The sequence below is a fragment of the Lycorma delicatula genome, chromosome 10, assembly GCF_047948215.1.
Source record: "Lycorma delicatula isolate Av1 chromosome 10, ASM4794821v1, whole genome shotgun sequence".
Taxonomy (NCBI): domain Eukaryota; kingdom Metazoa; phylum Arthropoda; class Insecta; order Hemiptera; family Fulgoridae; genus Lycorma; species Lycorma delicatula.
Window position 1 is genome coordinate 24171395 of NC_134464.1, and position 21769 is coordinate 24193163.

Genomic DNA, 21769 nt, shown 5'->3' on the forward strand with positions numbered 1-21769 from the left:
GAATACAGCAAACTCACTGGATTAATAAAAGATTTTTCATCATAATTTGACACTTTTGCATTCCTTTTTGTAGAGAGGAAATATTATAAATTCCCTAAAGCTTGATAGGGTTTGTCCACTTTCATAGATCTTATTCTATAAACTCAACAAGAGACTTTAAAAATTTGGCAGTACATTTTTTTATAAAGTTTAAATGTGATTTGGTCATTCCCAGAAGGTTTGTTATTCATAACCTTACATGATTCTTTTTGTAGTTCATTTTCTAAGAAGGGTCTATATAAATGAGCTAAGGAACAGTGCTCAATATAGAGCAACTTTTTTCCAGACATTGGGGTTTATAATTCTAAAATATCAGTTAATATAAAGAAAATAGTAATGTATGTTGTAGCAAAACATACAGAATTAAGAAAAAATACAGTTTGATTTATTTTTTTCAGTTAGTTTTATTTATCTGTTTATCTAAAACAGAATAACTATATTTTAAAAGACCTACAATTGATAAATTGTAATTATGTTTACAGAAGTGAATAGAAAATATTACCTGCAGCATTTTAAAGTACACTATGAACTTACATTTGGTTTAAAAATTACTTAAATCCTTGAACATTTATTAGTGAGATTTAGAATTTGTACTACAAAATCATCATTTCACATTGCTGGGATTAATTTAGAGGTAATGCATTGTTTATTTTATATTAATGCATTGATTTTTCATTAATCTTTTCCAGACTGCAGCTGTGAACATTGGGTGTCATGCCAGCCAAATGTGGGGCTGGTTTTCAAAACTGATTTGAAAGATCTTTGTTTTATTCAAAAAGTGAGTGTAGTTTAAACTGTTATTTAGAAGGAAGAGTCCAACTTTTATTCTTATCTTTTTATTATGTTTGGTTATGAGGTTATGTTATGTTTTGGTTGTGAGGTTATGTTTTTATAAATTTTGTTGGCATGTGTGAGTAGCAGTTTACACTGTTTGGCATTTCCTTTGTAAGGAATGATTATGTTAGCATGATAGCAGATTATTCTGTGGGAACATCTAATGTTTATCAGGATTTTTATTGGATTTATCAGGATTTATGAAAAAGAAGGGACCAATGATTCTGTTGTACATCAAACTGTACCACACATTCACTTTAGGGGAATCTCTAATTTTTTTTCTGGTAAAGTACGGATTTTCTGAACCCCATATTCTCACATTATGCCTATTTATTTTACCTGAGGTGTGGAAAGTGGCCTTGTCTGAAAAACACACATGCTGCAGGTACTCATTGTCATTATCTATGACAAGAGCTGTAGATGCATCTGGCTGTAGATGTTACAATATCTGAACTTTGTACATGTGCAACCTTAGTTTCTTGTGTAAAACTTTGTGTAAGTTGACCAGGGAATCTCCAGTTCATGAGATGCACGACGGGTAAATTTGGAAGCACTATGTGGAAATGCTTACTGCACAACCTCAATCTTCTCTTCACTAATGGATGGCCACCCTATTCGTGGAAGGTCGACTACACTTCCACTCTCCTTAAACTTTGCATACCATAGAACGATACTCTTGCTATCAGGTGTTGGTCATCTGTATTCGCTTCTAAAATTTTGCTCCATAGTAATCGGTAATTTCAACTCGTGATATGACAACACCATTGCGCTTTCTCCTGGATTGACGCCATTTTATAAAAAATTGATCACCACAATGCCATCTTCTCTGTCTCTACCTGCAACAAACCAATATAAAAAAAAACTTGATAATTTTTTCTTTCTTTTGCCACAAACCGCACAGCTGTAACTGTAATAATTTTTTTGTAATAAATTTTTGTAATCATGGAAAGATTTATCGACACTGTATAATAATTTTATTAGGAAAAAAATGCATTTTTTAATATGCAAGAGTAATTTGTTTGACACAGTATAATTTGTTTGATTTTAACTGGAGCTTGGATCTCATTCATTCTTTTAATCTAGCCTTATTATCTTTAATATGGGAAATTCCAGATGGTTTAATAAAAATCTTTCTGATAGGAAAATAAGTAATTTTTTGTGTCGCTATCATGTCTTGAATAAGTTATTTAAATCTATTTTTAAAGCTCAATTAATCAGTAATTGGTAACCACTAAAAACGTGAGAATTTTTTCTACAAGAGAAATAAATTAAACATATAATAAATAAATTAAATTCTGCAGATTTCCGTGGCAGAATGTTGGTGCCTCAGCCTTTCATCCGAAGGTCCTGGGTTCAAATCCAGTCAAGTTTTAGCATTTTTCATTCGCTAAAAATTTCAATTTTCATATTCTCTCACATAAGCTTCAGTGTGAGCTCCTGTGATGAATTAATTCATCAGTTAAAAAAAAAAAAAAACTTGGGAAATTCTCTGCAACATTGTTTTCGACACAATCATTATTTTGCAGTCAAAACGCACTGATTTTTAATGTATAAAGCACTTCATACATTTGTTTAATGAGTAGACCCTAGAGCCCTACACAGAAGCATTAAGTATAAACTTACACCACTGAGTCATTGCATAAGCGTATATGAAAAATACATTAGTAAACAGTCACATCAACCTGTCTTTTGTTAACCTTAAATTGAGCATAATTGAAGAACGACTCAACCAATCTTCATATCATTTTCACATGCATAACTTCAGTTATAATATTATAGCATATCTAAAATTGATCTGATAGATTAGGAGAGTTTTGTGCCATAATTTTATACATAGGTCCAAGGAAATATATAAAAAAACATTTTAGGTGAATGGTATTTTCGTACTCCTCATACCTCACAACATACAGAAAATTCAATTCACTCCCAATACCCCTGCTTTGATCAAAAGTAATACCGTATTTTTCTTAGAAAAGTCAGTAAAAAAAAAATTACATGGGATTTACTGATGACTATAACCTATATTTCATTAGTGAGATATCTTAAAAACAGGTTGTAAAATTCACCATTACACTGTGTACATGATGCTCATCTTGGCATTAATATATAACAATAAACTTCAATACTGACTGTGAAATAAGATAGATGACTTGTTATTGACTATGATAGTATGATTTATTATCGCTATTCTACAAATGTTGGAAAAATTATTAACGATATTTTTATATAATAGTTACTTTAAATAAAAAAATTCAGTAGTTTTAAATTAGACGGTCAAAATAATCTGTGTTCCCACAATGCATTGCTTTTAATAGAGTAATAATAACAATGACATAAGTGGTGGATCTCGTGATAGTATTTAAGAGCTAATGCTTCGCGTTTTATTCACTCAATTGAGCTGAGCTCGAATGTTTGCAGCGTTTGTTATTTTAGAGTTTTAAGCGTTAACTATTAATAACGTAGTTGTGTTATATTAAATTTTAACGTTGATAAATTGTTTATTTCTGAAAGTTGTACACGGAAGCGATAATTTGGTTATTTTAATTAACATTTGAATTGTAAACAGTATACTAAAGAAATTGTTTTACAGTAAACAAAATTTAGCGTGTGGTTATATTACTAGTTACGCTTTGTTAAAAAATCAGTCTGTAACAATAAAAAGAATGAGTCAAAATTGGAGAGTTTTATCTATTCAGAGTCATGTTGTTTCAGGTTATGTCGGTAATAAAAGCGCCACATTTCCACTCCAGGTAATTATAAAAGGAATAGATTTCTGTTAAAATTACTGTGTGTTATTATTATTTTTTTTATTATAAAAATGCTGAAGACGAAAATGTGAAAAGAAATCGTAGGGAGTATTAGAAAATTGTTTCTGTAATCTTTCAGGCGTTTAATTAAAACTGTTAGTTTATGTTTATTGTTTTCATTGATAAATTTATAGTATCATTGTTTTCATGAATGTAATTTTATTTCACCTTGAGAAAGAAATTTACTAGCTAAATTTAATTAGCTGGATTTAAGATCTAGTGTATATGTTTTTTCACTCGAGTAGAAAACTGTTCTTTATAGAAACATTATTAAAAAGTTTTTATTTACAATGAATCGTTAAAGGTATTAATGCATGTGTAATAATATAAATAAAATCAATTACTCTTGATCACATGTTACAAAGTAAACAAACCATAAAAAGTAAGTTATAACGCATGGACAGCTAGATGTTGTATATTGTACAAGACGAAGTTAAAAAGGCTTTATTATTTGTGTTTAAAAAAAAACCCTTGGCTTATAGTATTTTTAAACTTCAGTTTTAAATTTTCTGAGGACCAAGCCAAGCATTATTTGGGAGATTGTAAAATTTTACATTGACTGTAAAAACATGAGAGGCTCATGATTTTAAGCTCAATAAAACTTTCATGACAATCTAAATTTAACTTATTTTACTACCACTCTCTCAGTATCCTAAAAATGTCACTAAGCGGTATTCCAAAATTGCATAATTAATTGAATTTAGGACAGATTTCAGATTGATTGAAAGTAATATTCACCTGCTTCAGGCCTATGCTGATTATGTACCCAAAATTATTATGAACTGGATTCAAATGTCTATGGCTCAAAATCATATATTATTATTTTTAATGGAAGGCCATAATCATTGGTACTAGTTTGTAATTTAATTTTGAAATTTATGTTCATTAAATCACAAATTTAAATATTTTGAAATAGTGTTATGTAACATTAGAAAAAATCAACTAACAGTGTGCCTTGGAGTATAATCTTTTGAGAATTCTGAATAAAATGCACAATTACTCAAGACTAACTCTTAGGTATATTTGCAGAATATATAATTAATTACTTTGCTAGTTTTCTAGTTATCTGAAAGCTCAGATTGAGTGTACATAAATAGTATTAAATTAAAAAAACAATAATTAAATAACTATTTCTTCAGTTACCGTTGAGGTACAGCAATATTAATATTGATGCACAATCGGTTCTTTTTTGTCATTTTCTTTTTTTAGAATTGGAGTTATAATTGATGTTTTTAATACATTGAAAAAACAGATTTTTTTTATAAGTATTTCTTTTCTTTTAATTCTATCTCTGTGTATTTATTTTATATCATGATTTCATTCTTACAAAAAGTGAAAAATTCATAAAAAAAATTATTATTATATTGATAATATTGTATGAAAATAAAATATAAGATTAAGACCTAAAGACCTAGGAAGGGTAATTGCATTCGTTTTATTCATTAAGTTTCATACTATTTTTTGACTTTTGCTCATCTGAGGATGTAAATGAATAGATATTTTATACAGATCATAAAATAATTATACTTTGTGGATTATATATGATATATCAGGTATGGTATAGGGTATATCAGCTGTTCCACATATAATAAAAAGGAACTGCTTCAGCATTTGCCTTGAAGAATTGAGTAAACCATGGGAAAACCTTGAACAATGCAAAGGAAAAAATATTGTTTAATTAATTGTTCTACAAAAAAAAAAAAAATTAAAGTAAATGTTTAAGAAGTGATAACCCATATTAATAATAATTTTTTCTTACTTTTTTTGATTTCTCTCAATTTTAACCATAAACTCTCTTGGCCTAAGTTTTGCCAATTCAAATGATTTTTATATTATTCAGATTTTTTTTGTTGTACTTTTCAGAAATTCCTAGTGCCATTTTTTCTGAAAACCTATACTAGAATTTTTAAAAACTTCATAACTCCTTAGCTTTTGAAGAGATCAAACCCCAGACTCTTTTTAATTGATTCCCAGCCCAGAAAACTAGAGAATTCTTGTGTCAAACAAAAATCTGTAAAGTTTTTGTCATAGAGTTTCTTTAAAAATGACTTGAATTGTAATCTCCAAACACTTCATTTAATTTGGAATTAAATGACCTTTATGAAATTAATCTGCACTATTTTAGTCAAGATTCACATTCCAGCTAAGCCATTCTAGCTCAGAAGGCCAGCTGTATAGTGGTTTTTTCATACAGAAATATTCTTTTTGCTACAGAAACTAAGATTTAAAAAAAGAAATAAAAGCTTTTAATGAGTATGACTGATGTTTTTGTTATACAATGTAAATAATGCATGAAAAGAACAATAAAAATCATACAAATGCTTTAAAACTCATTACAATAAAAAGCTGAAAACTATTTAAAAAGGGGCAAAATGGAGCTCTTTTTCTTCCTCTTATTCTCAGATATATCTCAGTATTTTGCATATATTATGTATTTTGATAAGCTGTTAATACATCCATTTATTATTATTTTTTTTTTTTTTTTATAAAAAAATTAAGTATACAAGTAAAAGCATAATTAAAATAAATTCTGTATTTTACTGCATTTTGTGGGGGGAAACAAGGACTATTTTATTTTCATGTTTGTGGAAGATTCATCTCATAGAATAAGTACTTATTTTCTTATGTAACATGTATTTTTAACAGTAACTTACATTTATTTATTTACACCTTATCATTTGTGTTATTTATCAAAACATAAACTTAACGAGAATAACTTTTATATAAGCTACCATGTAAGATTAATTCAATCCATCAGAAGGCCTAAAGAGTTGGAAGTAAAAGGAGAAAATTTTGATGGGAAAGACAAACAAGAAGTTGGAGTGAGGGAGTAGCGGTTTGAGGTGAATTATAATTTTATAATGAAACAGAGAATAAAAATAGTTAAACATATTTAATCTTAGGAGCTATGGTATTTATTATTTTTTATTTATAGTGATATATATTAATTGTTGATTTTAACTGTTCTGCTACTGAATGGAGACAGGTATAATTATAATGCATTGTTTCTACATAAACAGAGCTTGTTTTATATTATCTGTTCTGCTATTTTGGTTTTGATGGTTATAAAGCATTTGAGGTACAAACAGTACAGGCAAGTCGAGTGTGGATACTCAGCCTGAGTGGACATGTATTTCTAGCTCTGCGTCTTATTCGTTTTTGGTTTGGTTTTTTGCGGCTTTTTTATTGGACAAGTGTGAATCATTTCGAGGTAAGGATAATGGACAATTGTGTTAAATTTTGTGAATTTTGGTGACCGGACTGTGCTGTAATTACGTTTTTTCTGTTGTAACTTTTTTTCTCCATAAGAGCCAATGTTAAACTGGCCGTTGAGGTTAGTGAAAATAAGTTACATCAACGGACAAGTAACCACAAGTTTGTGACGTCACGGCTGTTGTAGTAAACAACAACTATATAGTAGTTGTCGATAATAATTATCAACAAAAAAGTTATACTAGTAGAATTTTTTTCTAAGTGTTTGAGGCTTTTATAAGGGGGATGTTCCTTTCCTAATAACTCCTTCCCTGACCAATATTTTCCAAAATCCTCTCGGATCTATCCGATCCGAGACCAATACCTTCCATAGGCCTCCATATCCACCCAATTTTTGGGGGGCACTTTTGGTCGGATACATATTATACAGACCCCCCGCCCCTCCGAATTTTCTCTGAGGACAGATTCGTGATCATACATTTTCCGTCCCCCCCGTCACACTACCCAAACCCCCACCACCACCCCCGAGTGAGGTATCTACGGACTTGGAATTGAGTCGAGAGTTCAATAAAAATACTGGTGATTTTTTAATTCCTTCCCTATGGAAGAGGGGATGGAATTAAGTGTTTCCGGACCTTCTGGCCCCCTAGAGAAGAAAGGATGGAAGGCAGCGGATCCCAAAGGGACTAAACGAGTTAGAGCCAGTTCCTCCGAGGAAGAAGAGACTACCCCTACATTGTGGGATCTCACTTATAGGCTGGGCCATGCCCTTATAACGTTTAGACAAAATCTGGGCAAGTCTATGGTGACTCATCAAAAGGTCCATGAGAGGGAGCTGACGGAGATATATAAGTTTTTCAGCCTCTTAGTGACGCAATGACTGACGTGGATACTAAATCACAGGGGACAGAGACCGAACACTCCAGGGCAGAAGAATTGACGGACATTCTTGAATCAGAACTGACCGACGAACAATTAATCGATAGATTGCCTGGTCGCTGGTCCACATGGGCCATGAATAGAGTGACTTCCGTTGACACTCAATCTGATAGCTCTTGACAGATGTAATTTTATAGACTTGAACAAGCAAATGAGACCTAGTGCTGCTAGCGGCAAATATGCTAACGCTAAACCGGGTGCAATCAGCATAGACAATACCACCATTCTAGACGAAGATAATGTTTCTACTAATTGGACTAGATACACGGTCCTTTACGACTAATCAGCAGGAGACCGCGCTACAGCCGCCACTCTCCTTAGGGCGTTGAAACGAGTCGTGGTGAAAACTAGGGCTCCGGTCTTCGTGCTTCCACCGGGACCCGCGGGTATAACGATAAGGAAATTGATCATATATCTGACCAGAAAAGAGAAGGAGCTTCCGAAGATGGTCCTGCCCAGATTGGGGGAATCGGTTCGGCTCGCTCAAGATCGGCTTCAACCAGAAGGGGCACACCACCGGTAACTGATAGCAAGACTATCGTTATTAAGGCTGAGGGAAAGACTTATGCCGACCTGTTAAGAACAATGAAACACAAAGTCACCCAGGAAGAGGCAGGCGAGGTCCTTTCCCTCCGGAAAGGCCGAAATGAAGAATTAGAGGTGAGGATAAAAGGGGCGCAGAAGGCAGGAGAACTCACCACTCTTCTGAGAGATCTGGCAGCAGAACTTCAGGTGGACCTACGTTCTAGGGGTGACAGAAGGACTGTGGTCCATATTAAGGACCTCGACGTAGACACGAACCGAAAAGGAGGTGAGAGAAGCGGTTTCCAGAGTTGTCGGCGCGGGGGAGACATTCCAGGTCACCTCCCTCAGGAAAGCATATGGTGACACTAAAAACGCCACCGTCATCACGACACATACAGGTGCCACAAAGCTGGTGGCATCAAGACTACGAGTTGGCTGGGTCCATTGTAGGACCTACATTCGTGTAGAAGGAGAGCGCTGCTACCGTTGTTGGGGCACTGGATATGGTAGCAGAGACTGTAAGGGCCCGGACAGAACCAATCTCTGTTATATCTGCGGTGGCGCTGGACTTCGTATCCGGGAATGCAGAGAGGCATCCAGATGTCTTGATTGCAAAAGCCTGACGCACAGAACAAGGAGTGTAGACTACCAAGCGGCATGCTTAAAGTATTGTTAGTTAACAATAACAGAAGTCTCCTATCCAATGACTTGGTGGAGGAGATCGCCAATAGAGGTGGATACGATTTCATCGTGGTAACCGAACCGAATGTCTGTTCGGTGGCTAGGGCACAGTGGATGGCTGACACTGTTGGAAATGTGGCTATAAGAAGAGCCACGGGAAGCAGGGGATTCGGCCTTCACCTCAGAGCCGAGGGAACTCTGGCCATCGAATTGGATGACTATGTGATATTTGGTATATAAATTAGTCCAAATGTGTCTACCGGGGAATACCAGAACAGGATGATTCAGCTACAACGCCTGATAATGCAGTCCCTCAAGAGAGTCATCATTTTGGGGGACTTTAATTGTAAGACTATGGCCGCCGGTGCGGAGTCTACCAATGCGAGAGGTGAAGCCCTGGAGGATTTTCTAGCGGCCACTGGCACTACATGCCTAAACAACGGAACGCCAACCTTTAGAGCTAGAGGACATGAGTCCATCCTAGACCTAGTGATAATAGATGGGAGAATGCCCCTAAATTTAGCCACTTTAACTGTTTTGGAGGAGGAGACCGGTAGTGACCATTTGGCAGTATCCTTGGAAGTTATGAACCCACTGGCAGCTCCTACTTTGCGGAATCCCATCCGCAGGCTGACTGAGAGACAGGTGCGGATAGTTGTAGAGAGATCTGCACAAAGAATTATTGAAGTCAGGAGGCTAAATCCCGATATACTACAGAAAATCATTGGGGAGATCTCTAATGTGCCGGTCAGAGTTGTTAAACAATACTCTGTGTACTGGTGGAATCAAGGGATTGCTGACCAACGGACAGTTTTGCAGCGGTGCAAACGGAGGGCCCAGAGGCTGAGAGCGCCTGTAGGTCTGACGACTGAAAGTGAAATAGCGATTGAAGATTATAGGACGGCTCGCAGGAGACTGAATTTCCTTATCAAACAGGCTAAACGAGATAAATGGAGGGATTTGTGCGGTGAATTGGATGCGTTGTAGCAATCAGGCTGCAAGAAGAATTAGAAAGAAACAACAGCCTGCACGGTGAGCAATACGGTTTCCGTAAGGGTCGCTCGACGGTAGACGCAATAAATAGGGTGGTGCGATGGGCAACGGAGGTCCGACAGGGCACTTGGCGGACGAGAAGGATACTGCTCATGATACAGCTTGATATAAAGAATCCGTTTGGGTCCGTTCCGTGGTCGGCTATAGTGGCAGCGTTGAGAGGAATGAATATAAGTGACTATTTGATTAATCAAATAAATTGTTATCTCAGTGACAGATGGACAGAGGTCAACACGGTTGAGGGGACGGTGAGGTACCAGATTTTTGGTGGTGTCCCGCAGGGATCCGTATTAGGACCCCTGCTTTGGAACGTCTTTTATGATTTCGTGTTTCGGCTTAATTCTCCAGACGGCGTTACAATCGTAGCATATGCCGACTACGTTGCTGTACTGGTTGAAGATCGGGAGCTAGACGCTGTGGAGGCAAAGGCTAACCTTTTCCTTAGATTGATAGACGAGTGGCTAGCGAGAAATAGTATGGAGGTGTCTCCTACCAAAAGTAGGTGTATCCTCTTCACGGGTAGACGGAGACTTCGCGGTGTGAACATTGCGATCCGTGAAGAGGATATTATTGAAGTTACTAGCACAAAATATCTGGGGGTTATGCTAGATAAGAATCTAAAGTTTGGCAGGCATATAGAAATGGTATGCAAGAAGGATTCGTCGACAGTAAAAGCGATCAGGGGGCTGTTTGCTGGACACACAGTACCTAGAACGTCAAGAAGGAGGCTCATCACGTCTGAGATGGTGTCGTCTGTACTATACGCGGCATCAATATGGGCTGATGCTGTAAATATACAAAGAAACAGACAAAAACTGACAAGTATGCATCGGGCGGCGCTATTAGGTATAGCGGCAGGTTACCGTACAATGTCGTACAACGCGTTATGTGTTTTGGCATCAGTTCCGCCAATTTACCTACAAGTCAAAGGTAGGAGGCTAAGGGCGGCTGGTCATAATAAAATTGAAGCAGAAGAGGTGGTCAGGAATGAGTGAAAACGGTCTGGAACGAGTCATCAGTAGGAGAGTGGACCAGTCGACTAATACGTGAATTAGATAACTGGCTGGACCGGCGTCACGGTGATATGGATTACCACATTACCCGATTAATGTCTTGGCCTTGGCTGTTTCAGCACCTACCTGAATAGAATTGGTAAGAAGGAGTCGCCTGTTTGTGAATATTGTCAGGGCGTAGATGATGCCGAACATACGCTGTTCGAGTGCCATAGATGGGCGCAACACCGCCAACGATTAGTAGATGAACGCATTGTGACGGGAAATCTTGTGGAGTGGATGTTGGCCTCTGAAAATAACTGGAAACTGTTCGCAAACTTCGCGAGAACAGTTCTCCGTACGAAGGTGGAGGAATATCGATGCCGAGGTTACTAGAGCGCTAAGCGTAGGGAAGGATGGGCAGCCCCGTCTCGGAGGACCCGTATGCTTAGGTGTACGGGTTCCTGTGAGGGGACGGGGACTCCATGGGAAAGCCTTCGCGAGGGGTTAAGTTAAAACCGAGACCCGGCCGAGGGTGTTGGTTTTCTGGGGGTGCTTGCGCCCTTGGTGCTGGCACCTTTGATTTGAGGCAAGGCATAATGACCGAGACCCGGTTCCTGGCAGGGGGGCGGGGAACGGCATAGCCGGGCCCTGTTTCCCCCGCCGGGGATTAGAGGCAGGTACAAAAGATCCAGAACCGGGGGGGGGGGGGGGGTTGACCTGTCGTGCCGGATGTTAAGCCGGTGGATGGGGAGACCTCCTCCAAGGACACGTCCCTGGGCCGAGTATACTTAATTGGATGTCCGGCCCAGGGATGTAGGAAAAAAAACAGTACAGGCAAAATCACTTTCCCTGAAAATAATGATGTTCAACATATGTATGGTCTGCCCATGTAGAGTACAGAGTGAAGTTGTCATTTGCGGAGCTGAATATATTTTTTTTTCGGCAGGCTCTGTGTGCTGGTGCAGTATTATTTGTGAAGGTGAAATAGTTTTTTTTATAAGAAACGGTTTTACAGTTTCTAATAAGCCCATGACATAGGATGCTTGTTATTCTTGGGATTTGGTTATGACATTTTTAGAAATGATTGTCTGTTGTCAGGTCTGACGGTATCTAATGTATAACAGCTAATCTCATTAAGCTACAGTTTGACTAGTAGGTAACAGTTTGTTTACTGCATTATGTTTTATTTAATTTGTAATTATTAAGATTTTGTTGAAGTGTGGTTAAACTGTTTATAAAAATTGTAAATAAATAATACACTTTTTCAAGATATCAAAAATATATTTCTAGGAGATCTTAATTTTGGCCCATTGCCAATGAAAATCTAAATACAAGTAAATGGCCTGAAAAAAATTTTTTGAAGCAAATTTCCACATATTTGTGAAAGTGAGGCATTTCATTATCTTGTTTTATATTTCTTAATTACTGAAGAATTTGGGAAGTTCTGGGGAAAGAAAAACATACTTGTTACATTTTCCTAACAAGAAAACATAACACGTTTCATGTTTCTTTGAGTGTGTGTCCATTTGTTAACTATTAATTTTGGTTTTGTTGATTCATCTTCATTCGTTTTCCTGAGGTTGTTCGATGCACCTTATATCAGTTTCAACTTTCTCTTTCTGAAAGAAATTTCTAATTTATGACCTTCAATTCAAAATCCACCCTTCTGATCTCTCTTATTTAATCTTCTGAAGAAGATTAACTTACTTCTTTTTAGATTTTTGTATTTTATGTGATTGTTAATTTTTTGTAGGGCTTTCAGTTTTCTTAGTTCTACGGATTATCACCTAGCATAACATAGAGTTGACTCTGAAAGTGACAAATTGTAGGATTAAACGGGGTCAGTGGATTTTAAGAGAAACTGACTTCAATGTTCTTACTATAATTAAAATAAAAAAATTTGTTCGTTTGTTGTAGAATACAATGAAAGAATATTCCGCCATATAAATTTTTTTTGGTTATTATTTTGTAAGTTTTTTGACCATATCTTTTACAATTCATGTAATTATATTAATTTATTTACCGCTATTAACTGGTCGATGACCAGTAGCAATCTTCCTGTAGTGTAGTAATGGTTAATTTAATTACTTTACAAATTATTTTTTAAAAAAATAACTATTGCTGATTAATAATTATTTGAAAAAAATTCAAAACTTGCATTTCTTCAAAGCAAAAAAGAAAGAAACTAAATAATTCATACTATAAGGTAAAAAAAAAATATTTTTCATGAAATTTATTTAAAAAAAAAATTCTATTTCTGCATAACTAAAAAGAAAAGTATCTTTATAATTAGAGCGAGCACCACACTTTTCTTTTTAGTCATGCATAAATTGAATATTTTAAAAAGTAATTTTCTAAAAATCAAATTTTTTTAGTAGGTATTGTTTCGTTTTATTCTTCTTTTGAAGAAATGCTTGTTATTGAAATTTATAAAATTTGTTTACTTTATAGTCATAATTAAATGAAATTATTATCAAATTTCGTGCACATAATATGTGATTATGTATTTAATCACGTAATATAATATAATTTCTGCAAAATTATATTCTGTCTTTTATATCCTCCACAGAACTGTTTTTTTTTTGAAGTCATATTTGAACAAATTAAATTCTCATAAATTATAAAATCTCCTCGTAAAGTCTTAATTTTATCACGTTTTTTTTTTAATTGTTTAAACAGACAAGTACGTTTTTACTTTTAGTTTTAATTCTTTAGCAAACAAAAAAATATTTATACAGTTTTATTTTACTCTAATGTTATCTAACCTGGATAATTAGTTTTAATTTTTATAAATAACAGTTATTTATTACTAAATCAGATGATTAGCGTACATAAATTATAGAAAGTAAATTTACACTATATTAAAATACGCTTCTACAGCCACCTTATCTACTCGTACTGAACCGACAGTCAAAATCAATCGGGTTGATAGCTACATCTTATCGATTCATCTCCCTTCTTCAAGATGGCCCCTCTTATATTTATTTATATATATATAAAATTATTAATGGAATATTGTACTGTCACCGGACTCAACGTCGCTGTTTAAAATTTCACATTGCATGACGTCGGGAAATGAGTTTAATTAAGATTGCAGGATTTGAGGACACAAAATCAATGTAAGTTAAGTTACAATCAATGTAAGTTATGTTAAATCATTGTAAGTTAAAGAAAAATGAACAAGAATGTATACCGGAAAACTATTGGTATAAAAACCCTGCAATGTTTTCGGTATACAGTGATAAAACAAAGATAAGTGGTATAAAAAGATCGTATTTTTAGAATGTTTTTGCATGCTTCTCACGAACTAAAATTAAGTACGGCTTAAAAACTCGAAAAAATATTTTTTTCGGTTTCATTCAGTTTATTTGGTAAACAATTTTAAGTGAAATCGCTTTGGTTAATAGAGAGTAATAAGCAAGTAAGGTAAGACCGTTCTCGTTTTTAGATTAAGCCGTTAAGTTTCGCTCAAGGAATAAAAAAACGAGAAAACTATTTTTTTTTTGCGTAAAAGAATTATTATAATCTACTTGATGAGAAAAATTTTTTTCTGGATATAGGTAACAAGAATTTCATTATATTAAATTTAATATTTTGGGGCGTTATTAACTACTTTTTTTATGTCTGACGGATACCTACAGGAATTACGGGAAATTACGCATAAAAGTTCTCGGTTTTAGCTTGTTTTCGGGAAATAGTATTCCAACTTTCGTATATAAGAAAAAAGAATAAATCAGTGTATTTAAACAGAGTTTTGGCTGGCGTCTAATTATAGACGCATCGCTCTTTCTTAACTATCGGTGGAGTTTGATCGCAGTTTTAATGGAAGTTGTTAATTATTTCCTCACAAAATTTTTTCTATTCCGTTGTTCATCCCGAATTTTGGATTCCGATCGATATAAACGTATCCTGTATCGGTTTTCATTCGGCTCTTGTAATGTTTTTTGTTTTGATAAAGCGCATCGGATGTGTAAGTTTTGATAATTGTTTACCGTGACGCCACCTTTAACATTTTCCTACAAGTTACACCACTTCTACGTAACAAATTTATTGTGATAAAGTATTTTTCAAGATCGGAAAATGTCTAATATCTTTCTATCTTCCAAATCTAAAATATCTATCTTCTAAGATATTCTAATCGCCAAACGTGACCTCGTTCTCGTACTCCACACCTACTCACAATATAATTATATCGTTTAGCGATAATTGCGCTAAACCGAGAAAATGCTTTAGTACCGTAATATAGATTAGGGATTTCTTTAAAAATTTAATGTATGCCTGCACGGTAGACTGTTTTATTATCGAAACATGAATTATGCAAGACGGCCGACAAAGCGATGTTTTACTAAATTTCGAGATTTTTTAATCTGACTTCACGCCGCAGCCTTTTGAGTATATGCGTCAATATGGGAGTCTGAGATTGTATGTAAGTCTAACCGTTAAATGTTTTAAAATCTCGCTCTGTTCCGCTGAAAACGTGTTCTCCGTCAATAATTCCACCACGATTGAGTTTCGTCGATCAAATTCGGCTTTGCTTATTTCGACTACTTTATTGGGTCGTTTAAGCTTCTTTTATTTTTTTTTACATCACTCTCCATACACACCTACTTAAGTATGAGCACTGAACGACACTGGTAATGTTAAGCCCAGAATAAATAAGTAGTTTCGGAAAAGTAGAATTGATATCAAATCACTTTCATCCGGCATATAGTTTCACAAGATAATTATAAATCTTTCACCATCGCCTTAAGACAATGGTGATAGAACAGAGTTCTATAGCATCCTGAGACACACTGAACAGAGTTCAAATCTTGCATTTGCAATACCGATAGTGATTTTTTTTCAACAAGAACATTGTTATACGTTCCCGTCGTCGGGTCTGTTTACAATCAGTGGCAGTTAGTCAACCTGCGCTGCTGTAGAGCTCATAGCTAGCCAGCTGCGTCATGTGTTGCAGTAGGGACACGTCGGCTAAATAAGAACTTTTATTAGATACTGTGTCCATATTCGTAGTTCGTGAGGCCAAATTTATTTGCAGGATCTGGCAGGTTCGAGAAGCGATTTGCTTTGACTTCGCCGGTGGTCTTGCATTAGGAGCTTTTAGCTTTTGACTTTCGAGCGGGGTTAGGTAAGGACAGGCAACAATGCTCGGAAAAACTTGCTAACGCTCACCTGGTCTCGGGGTAGGTGATAGTTTCATTCATATTACATCATAGTGCCTGGCAGTGCACTTGGTGTATTTTCTTTCTTTTTATAAAGAACCGTAATGGAACAGCAATCCAGAGGGGATTGATTGAAAGACTTGGTGGGATTAGCCAAAGATATGGTGACCGGTGATCCCTTTACGCCCACGTCCATCGACTGGTTTGCCACTGAGGCCGCGGGCCTCTGTCAGAGATCCTGCGGTCTCCACGAGGGAGGCACTCCTATCCCCTCGTGATAAAAAGACGGACTTTCACACAAATCCTGTTGAAACCTCTGCTTCAAACCGTGTGGGGAAAACGGTGGTTGGAACCATTCAGGGTGAGCACGGTGGTGGCGGGCGAAACAAGTCTGAAGGGCGTGAAAGGGGTGGTAGAAAATAGCGGTTCGGTGGTCGATCCTGAGCTGGAGGTACCCGGGGCGCAGCCGTCTTTAGAGAGGTCTAACAAGTAGCGGCGGGCGCTGTCTCTTGTGATGCACAAGCTTTGGAGGATTGCTCGGAAAACTATGGGCTGTCGAGCCGTCAATATTACATGGTGTTCCGCAGTGTCTTCGAAAGTATGACCGCTTACGCGGCGCCCGTATGGGCGCATAGGTTGGAGAGACATAAAGCACTTATTCTAAATTTAAGGAGTTCCCACTGCAAAGCTCTGATTGAATGCATTGGGGTTTTTGAAAGTCTCCTACGAGGTTACTACCGTATTGGGAAAGGTTTTCCCAATCGATTTAGCGGTGAAAGATCGGGCGGCCATGTGAAAGTTGCGAAGCGGTCGGGAGGCCGAGGTATTTTGGTACGGTTTTGAGCCGGGCCAGTACGAAAACGGAACACAATGCGCCGGATCTAAATTTGGAATATTTGCCATCTCCTGTGGAAGAGGCTTTAGAGCCTCGCGATGGAAACGTGGCAGCAAGAACGGAACACACGACTAAGGGACGGTCTTTGTATAAATTTATACAAGACTTGGGAGAATGGTACGCTTAAAGGGCAACGGGGGCCCAGGTGCTCACCAACTACGTTAATTTGATGTTATATCTGTATAGGTTCCACCTGGCAACTGATGAGCTGTGTGCTGCGGGGAGACCAGTCGAACGAACATATGATGTTCGACTGCCCGTTCTAGGGGGGGGGGGGGGGCAGAACTCGGGCCACCCTGGAACTTAAGAGGTCAAGGGGAAAATTTGCTACTCACTAACAGCGAGTCAATGTGGCGTGAGCCGCATTATCTGACCGTGTGGGAATTCCTTGTTGCAGTTGCGATGTTCAACCGGTATCAGTTGTTTAAGGGAAAAGACTCTTAACTGCTTTGCTATTTGAAGCTACCTTTGAGAAACGGTCAGTTATCGGCCAACAGTTCCGAGCGACTATAAATGGTGGATAGGTCACTAGCATTCAGCGACCTATGTTGTGATAGCAAACTGTCTTGTTTTATTATTAACTGCTATCTTTTATTACGAGATGAATTTTATGTATGATTGTCACATATTGTAGTATAGTCGCGGCGGGGGGTGGGGGGGGGGGTGCGCCTACCCAATTTAGTAAATATATGACAAGTGAATGGCTGAACACAAAAGCTAATGGTGTAGTATACTATGCTTATTCCGTTTACGCTATTAGGTTAGCTCTAGGAGCTATTAGGAGTCTGGTCGCATAAACTATTACGAGGCACAGACTTTTGCTCTCAGACAGGTCTTTTGCTCTAGAGCGACTGATGGGGTGGTGGCGGGAAAAATGCCAGTAAACTAATTACACCATGTGTTAAGAGCATGAACGTCGTATTAAGTTATGTAAATAATAATGGTGTGGCCACTTTCAACTCCTGCTGTAACATTTTCCCATAAGGTTTCGTCACTTTTTTTATCACTTTTGCAATACGTTTATAACAGCCGGAAAGATCGTCGTTCAAATTCAGCACATTTCTATGTTTTGTACACGCTCGCCTAGACTGTAAAACATTATGTTCAGTTTCATAAAGGTAACTTATTCAAATATAACTTTATTATTTAAACTTATTTAGTTTAATATAAGTTTATTATTTACGGATTAAGAATTATATTGATGAAGTTCTTCGTTAAAGTTCGCTATGCTGGCTAGAAAAATCTTTAAGAACCGCACGCAGCCGTAATTACCCGTAAACTGAACATACGTCAACTCGTTCTTCTGGTATAAATACATACACATTATTCTTCCCCGTACTTTAAGAAAACATTCTGTAACTGACTAATCTTATCTTTCTGATCTGTAATCAGTTAGGATTTTCATTAAATGAAGAAGAAGTTGGACGGTTAATTGGGGAAAGATTAAAGGTGCAGTCTGTATAGTACACAGTGACTAAGGTTTTAAGTTTGTAAGCATATGAATAAAAAATTAATAAATCTAATTTTCTTTATTATTTTTATATTATTATTTATTTTTGATTGATAATAGAATCCTTTATTATTAATAATAAAAAACTGTCCTGTGTGTTTATTGTATATTATTATTGTATATATAAAATATTAATTAAAGAGTTTATATTATTGATATTATTGACTTATTTAGTTCATTATTAAATATTGTTATGCGATGGCTTACACAGCCATTTTATTGTATGACCTTGTTTGTTCCTTTTTTGTTAAACATTTATTCATAACGTGGAAGGAATTGGACAATAAAATTAAATGTCTTCCTTGAAGCATGTAATTATATGAGTTACACAAAAATTATATAAAGATAAAAACTTTCTTTTAAGCGACTTATTAATTTTTTAATTACGGTTTTTTTCCCCGCAAAATACTGTCATGTAATAGAAATGAATTTGTGATAAAAAATTATTTATTACCTATTATGATAAACATCTCATAAAAAAGTATAGGAATTAAAAAAAAAAAACGAAATGATATCATCGTGTACCCATTTTGTTTGTTGTTACTGTACAATTTATTTGATTTTTTTTATAGTACAGAATTGGAATTATTTTTTTTATTATATAATCATCTTGAAAAAATCTAAATTAAAACATAGCTTTATTGGCAATTAAAATATTAACGTAGAGGCCAACGATAATTTTTTTCATGACCTTGATGAGAAAAAAATGAATAAATATATTCATGTATACATATTCCGGTGATCATTCGAAGTTACCGTATTTATTAACAGTCCCATCGTATTTCTGTGTGCAAGCATGTATACCATTCTCGAGGGAATCTTTTTAAAACTATTTTCAAAATCTTTAATGGCAATGGTAACATTTAATTACATTAATTGACAACCGGAAAAATAATGAATTTGGTGAAAAGAAAATTAAAATCCGCCTATCCCTTCGGTAGATGCGTAAAATCATTTGGGATAATCCTTTTTTTAAATTTCGGTCCAACAAAAGTAACTATAAGATTACGTGATATTACTTACTAAACCGTTTGAAATAATCATAATCTGTGGATTAAAACTGAAAATTATTTTTTAAATTGCCAAAAAATATTTCACCCTTAAATGTTTTTTTAGATTTTCAAGGGTTGAAAACTTACTTTTTTCTAAATGTGACGATGTAGCTTATGACACCTCATTGGAAGGTCCTTTGAATGACAAGTAATTTGGTACAAATAAAATAAAAATGGTCTTCCTGGTATTGAAGTTAAAAAAAAGTTTAAAAAGATTAAAATTGTGTTTTTTTAGGTTATTTTGGGATACAGTGTTACTGACCCAAACACTGAAATATAGAAATACTGGAATGGGCACTAGCGTTAGAAATCCGTGCCAACAAAGATAGCTGATTTAGAGGTACACCTCTCTTTGTCTACAGTCTGTTCAAAACGTTTGTGACGATCTCTCTCATCACAAATCACAAGTTATCTTTCATAATTCAAGTTATTGTAAAAAGTTTTTATAAAAACATTTTTGTGATGCAATGGTTAACTCAACATTTATTTAATATTCATAAGCATTGAAATTTTTCTATTAAGTAAATAGAATTATGAGATTTTATCACTTAATATTAACTACAATTAAGTTTTATGGAATCACTTTCTGAAGGGACGGTACGTTAGGTACAATGCGCATGCGCTGCACTGTGCGACAATGAAAACTATACCTCTAAATCTATCTGTCTCACGTTTGTTTTCCGCTCACGTTGGACATAGGCAGTGCCCATTCCAGTATTTCTATATTTCAGTGGACCCAAAGCATCAATTCCTGGGTGTTTGAATAGTTTCAAGAATGAATATAGTTGTTAGTCTTTATTTTATAGTTTTATAGCGGTTTTTATAGTTTTTACTCATAGTATTTTATGTGCAATCGTGGAATCATAATTAAGATTTAGTTTACACATTCTCTGTTAGGTAGCAGCTGCACTGTCTGTTGCAATGGTTAGACTGTTGAACAGGCCAAGCTGTTTGAGCCCGGACTTTAGTACCAGGGCATCACCACAACAGAAAAAACAGTGCATGCATCAATTTGCAGAAACAAAATCAGTTAGTCAGAAATTATAAGCGAGTCTGTCGTAGAAATTCTGTAGTGACAAAAGCATTCGTAAGCAGTTTTTGGAAAGACATTCATCATGTAGGCCTAAAACAAGCACTAAAAACACAAAGAATACAACTTTTTTTCCAACAAAGTCCAAAACATTCAGTTTGTAGAGTTAGTTGTTTAATAAACATTCCTAAAATAGTGGTGGTGTTAGGAATTTTTAGTAGTATGCTGTTGGTATGGGCCGCTGCCCATGATGTTATTGTGCATAATCAAATTTTTGGGCTGCCCATGATGTTGTCATCGTGCATATTGTACTGCGATATGTTAGAGAACTTTGGGTTTTTGCAGATTGAAAATATGGAGGGCCTAATTTTCCAGTAGGATGGAGTCTCTCCACACATTGCAGAGGTATTGCGGACTGAGCTCAATGATAGGTTCCCAAAAGCCTGGATATGTCGAGAACTTCCCATCTCTTGGCCATCGCGAAGTCCCTATTTGTGTCTGTTGTTTTTGGATGAATGAGTTTTTTCTTTTGGAGCTATGTAAAAGATATTGTCTTTTAACTAAGATAAAATCCAGTCACTCGGTCACCTGCGCTAAAGAATAATAGCAGCCGTGGAAGCGATTCCTGCAGATGTGATTCCTGCGGAGTGAGGTGTATTATCAGTTTGATGTTTGCAGGATTGTAATTATATTTTTTGAGTGGAACTTGGTGTCCAGTAATATGAGTCATAGAGTCATAGAGTATAGGAAACGATGGAAGGAGCTTGTGGAAAGAATGCTACTGAAAAGAATTCCAAAGAAAGATGTGCAGTATAAACTTCAGTTGGTCAGAGGTGTTGGTAACCCAAGAAGAAGGTTGATGGTTGTTATTTGAGAAATTGAATGTAAGATTGAAATGGGCTGAAAACCTAAACCTTGCTGGTAAAAGAAAGAAGAAAAGCATTCTCTATATTTGTGATTTAATATTTTCAACATTTATAATGGAACAACTCAAATTTTAAACTCGTGTAAATCTTTAGCTTCTAGAAGGGGCT

The 21769-nt window shown here is 35.7% G+C and overlaps 1 protein-coding gene across 3 annotated transcripts in view; it reads left to right on the plus strand.

The window, feature by feature from the left end:
* The first annotated feature begins 3209 nt into the window (after nt 1-3209).
* The window catches only part of Pdxk (pyridoxal kinase), a 59124-nt gene continuing 40564 nt past the window's right edge, over nt 3210-21769 (plus strand). For 2 of the 3 annotated variants that reach the window (XR_012757928.1, XR_012757929.1), the window contains exon 1: nt 3211-3623. Coding sequence is in view for 1 of the 3 variants with exons in the window: in XM_075376995.1 (XP_075233110.1) it covers nt 3537-3623 (87 nt within the window). In the remaining 2 variants the exon portion in view is untranslated. Of the gene's footprint in view, nt 3624-21769 lie in introns of all 3 variants that reach the window. The other variant, XM_075376995.1, reaches the window with a different exon arrangement.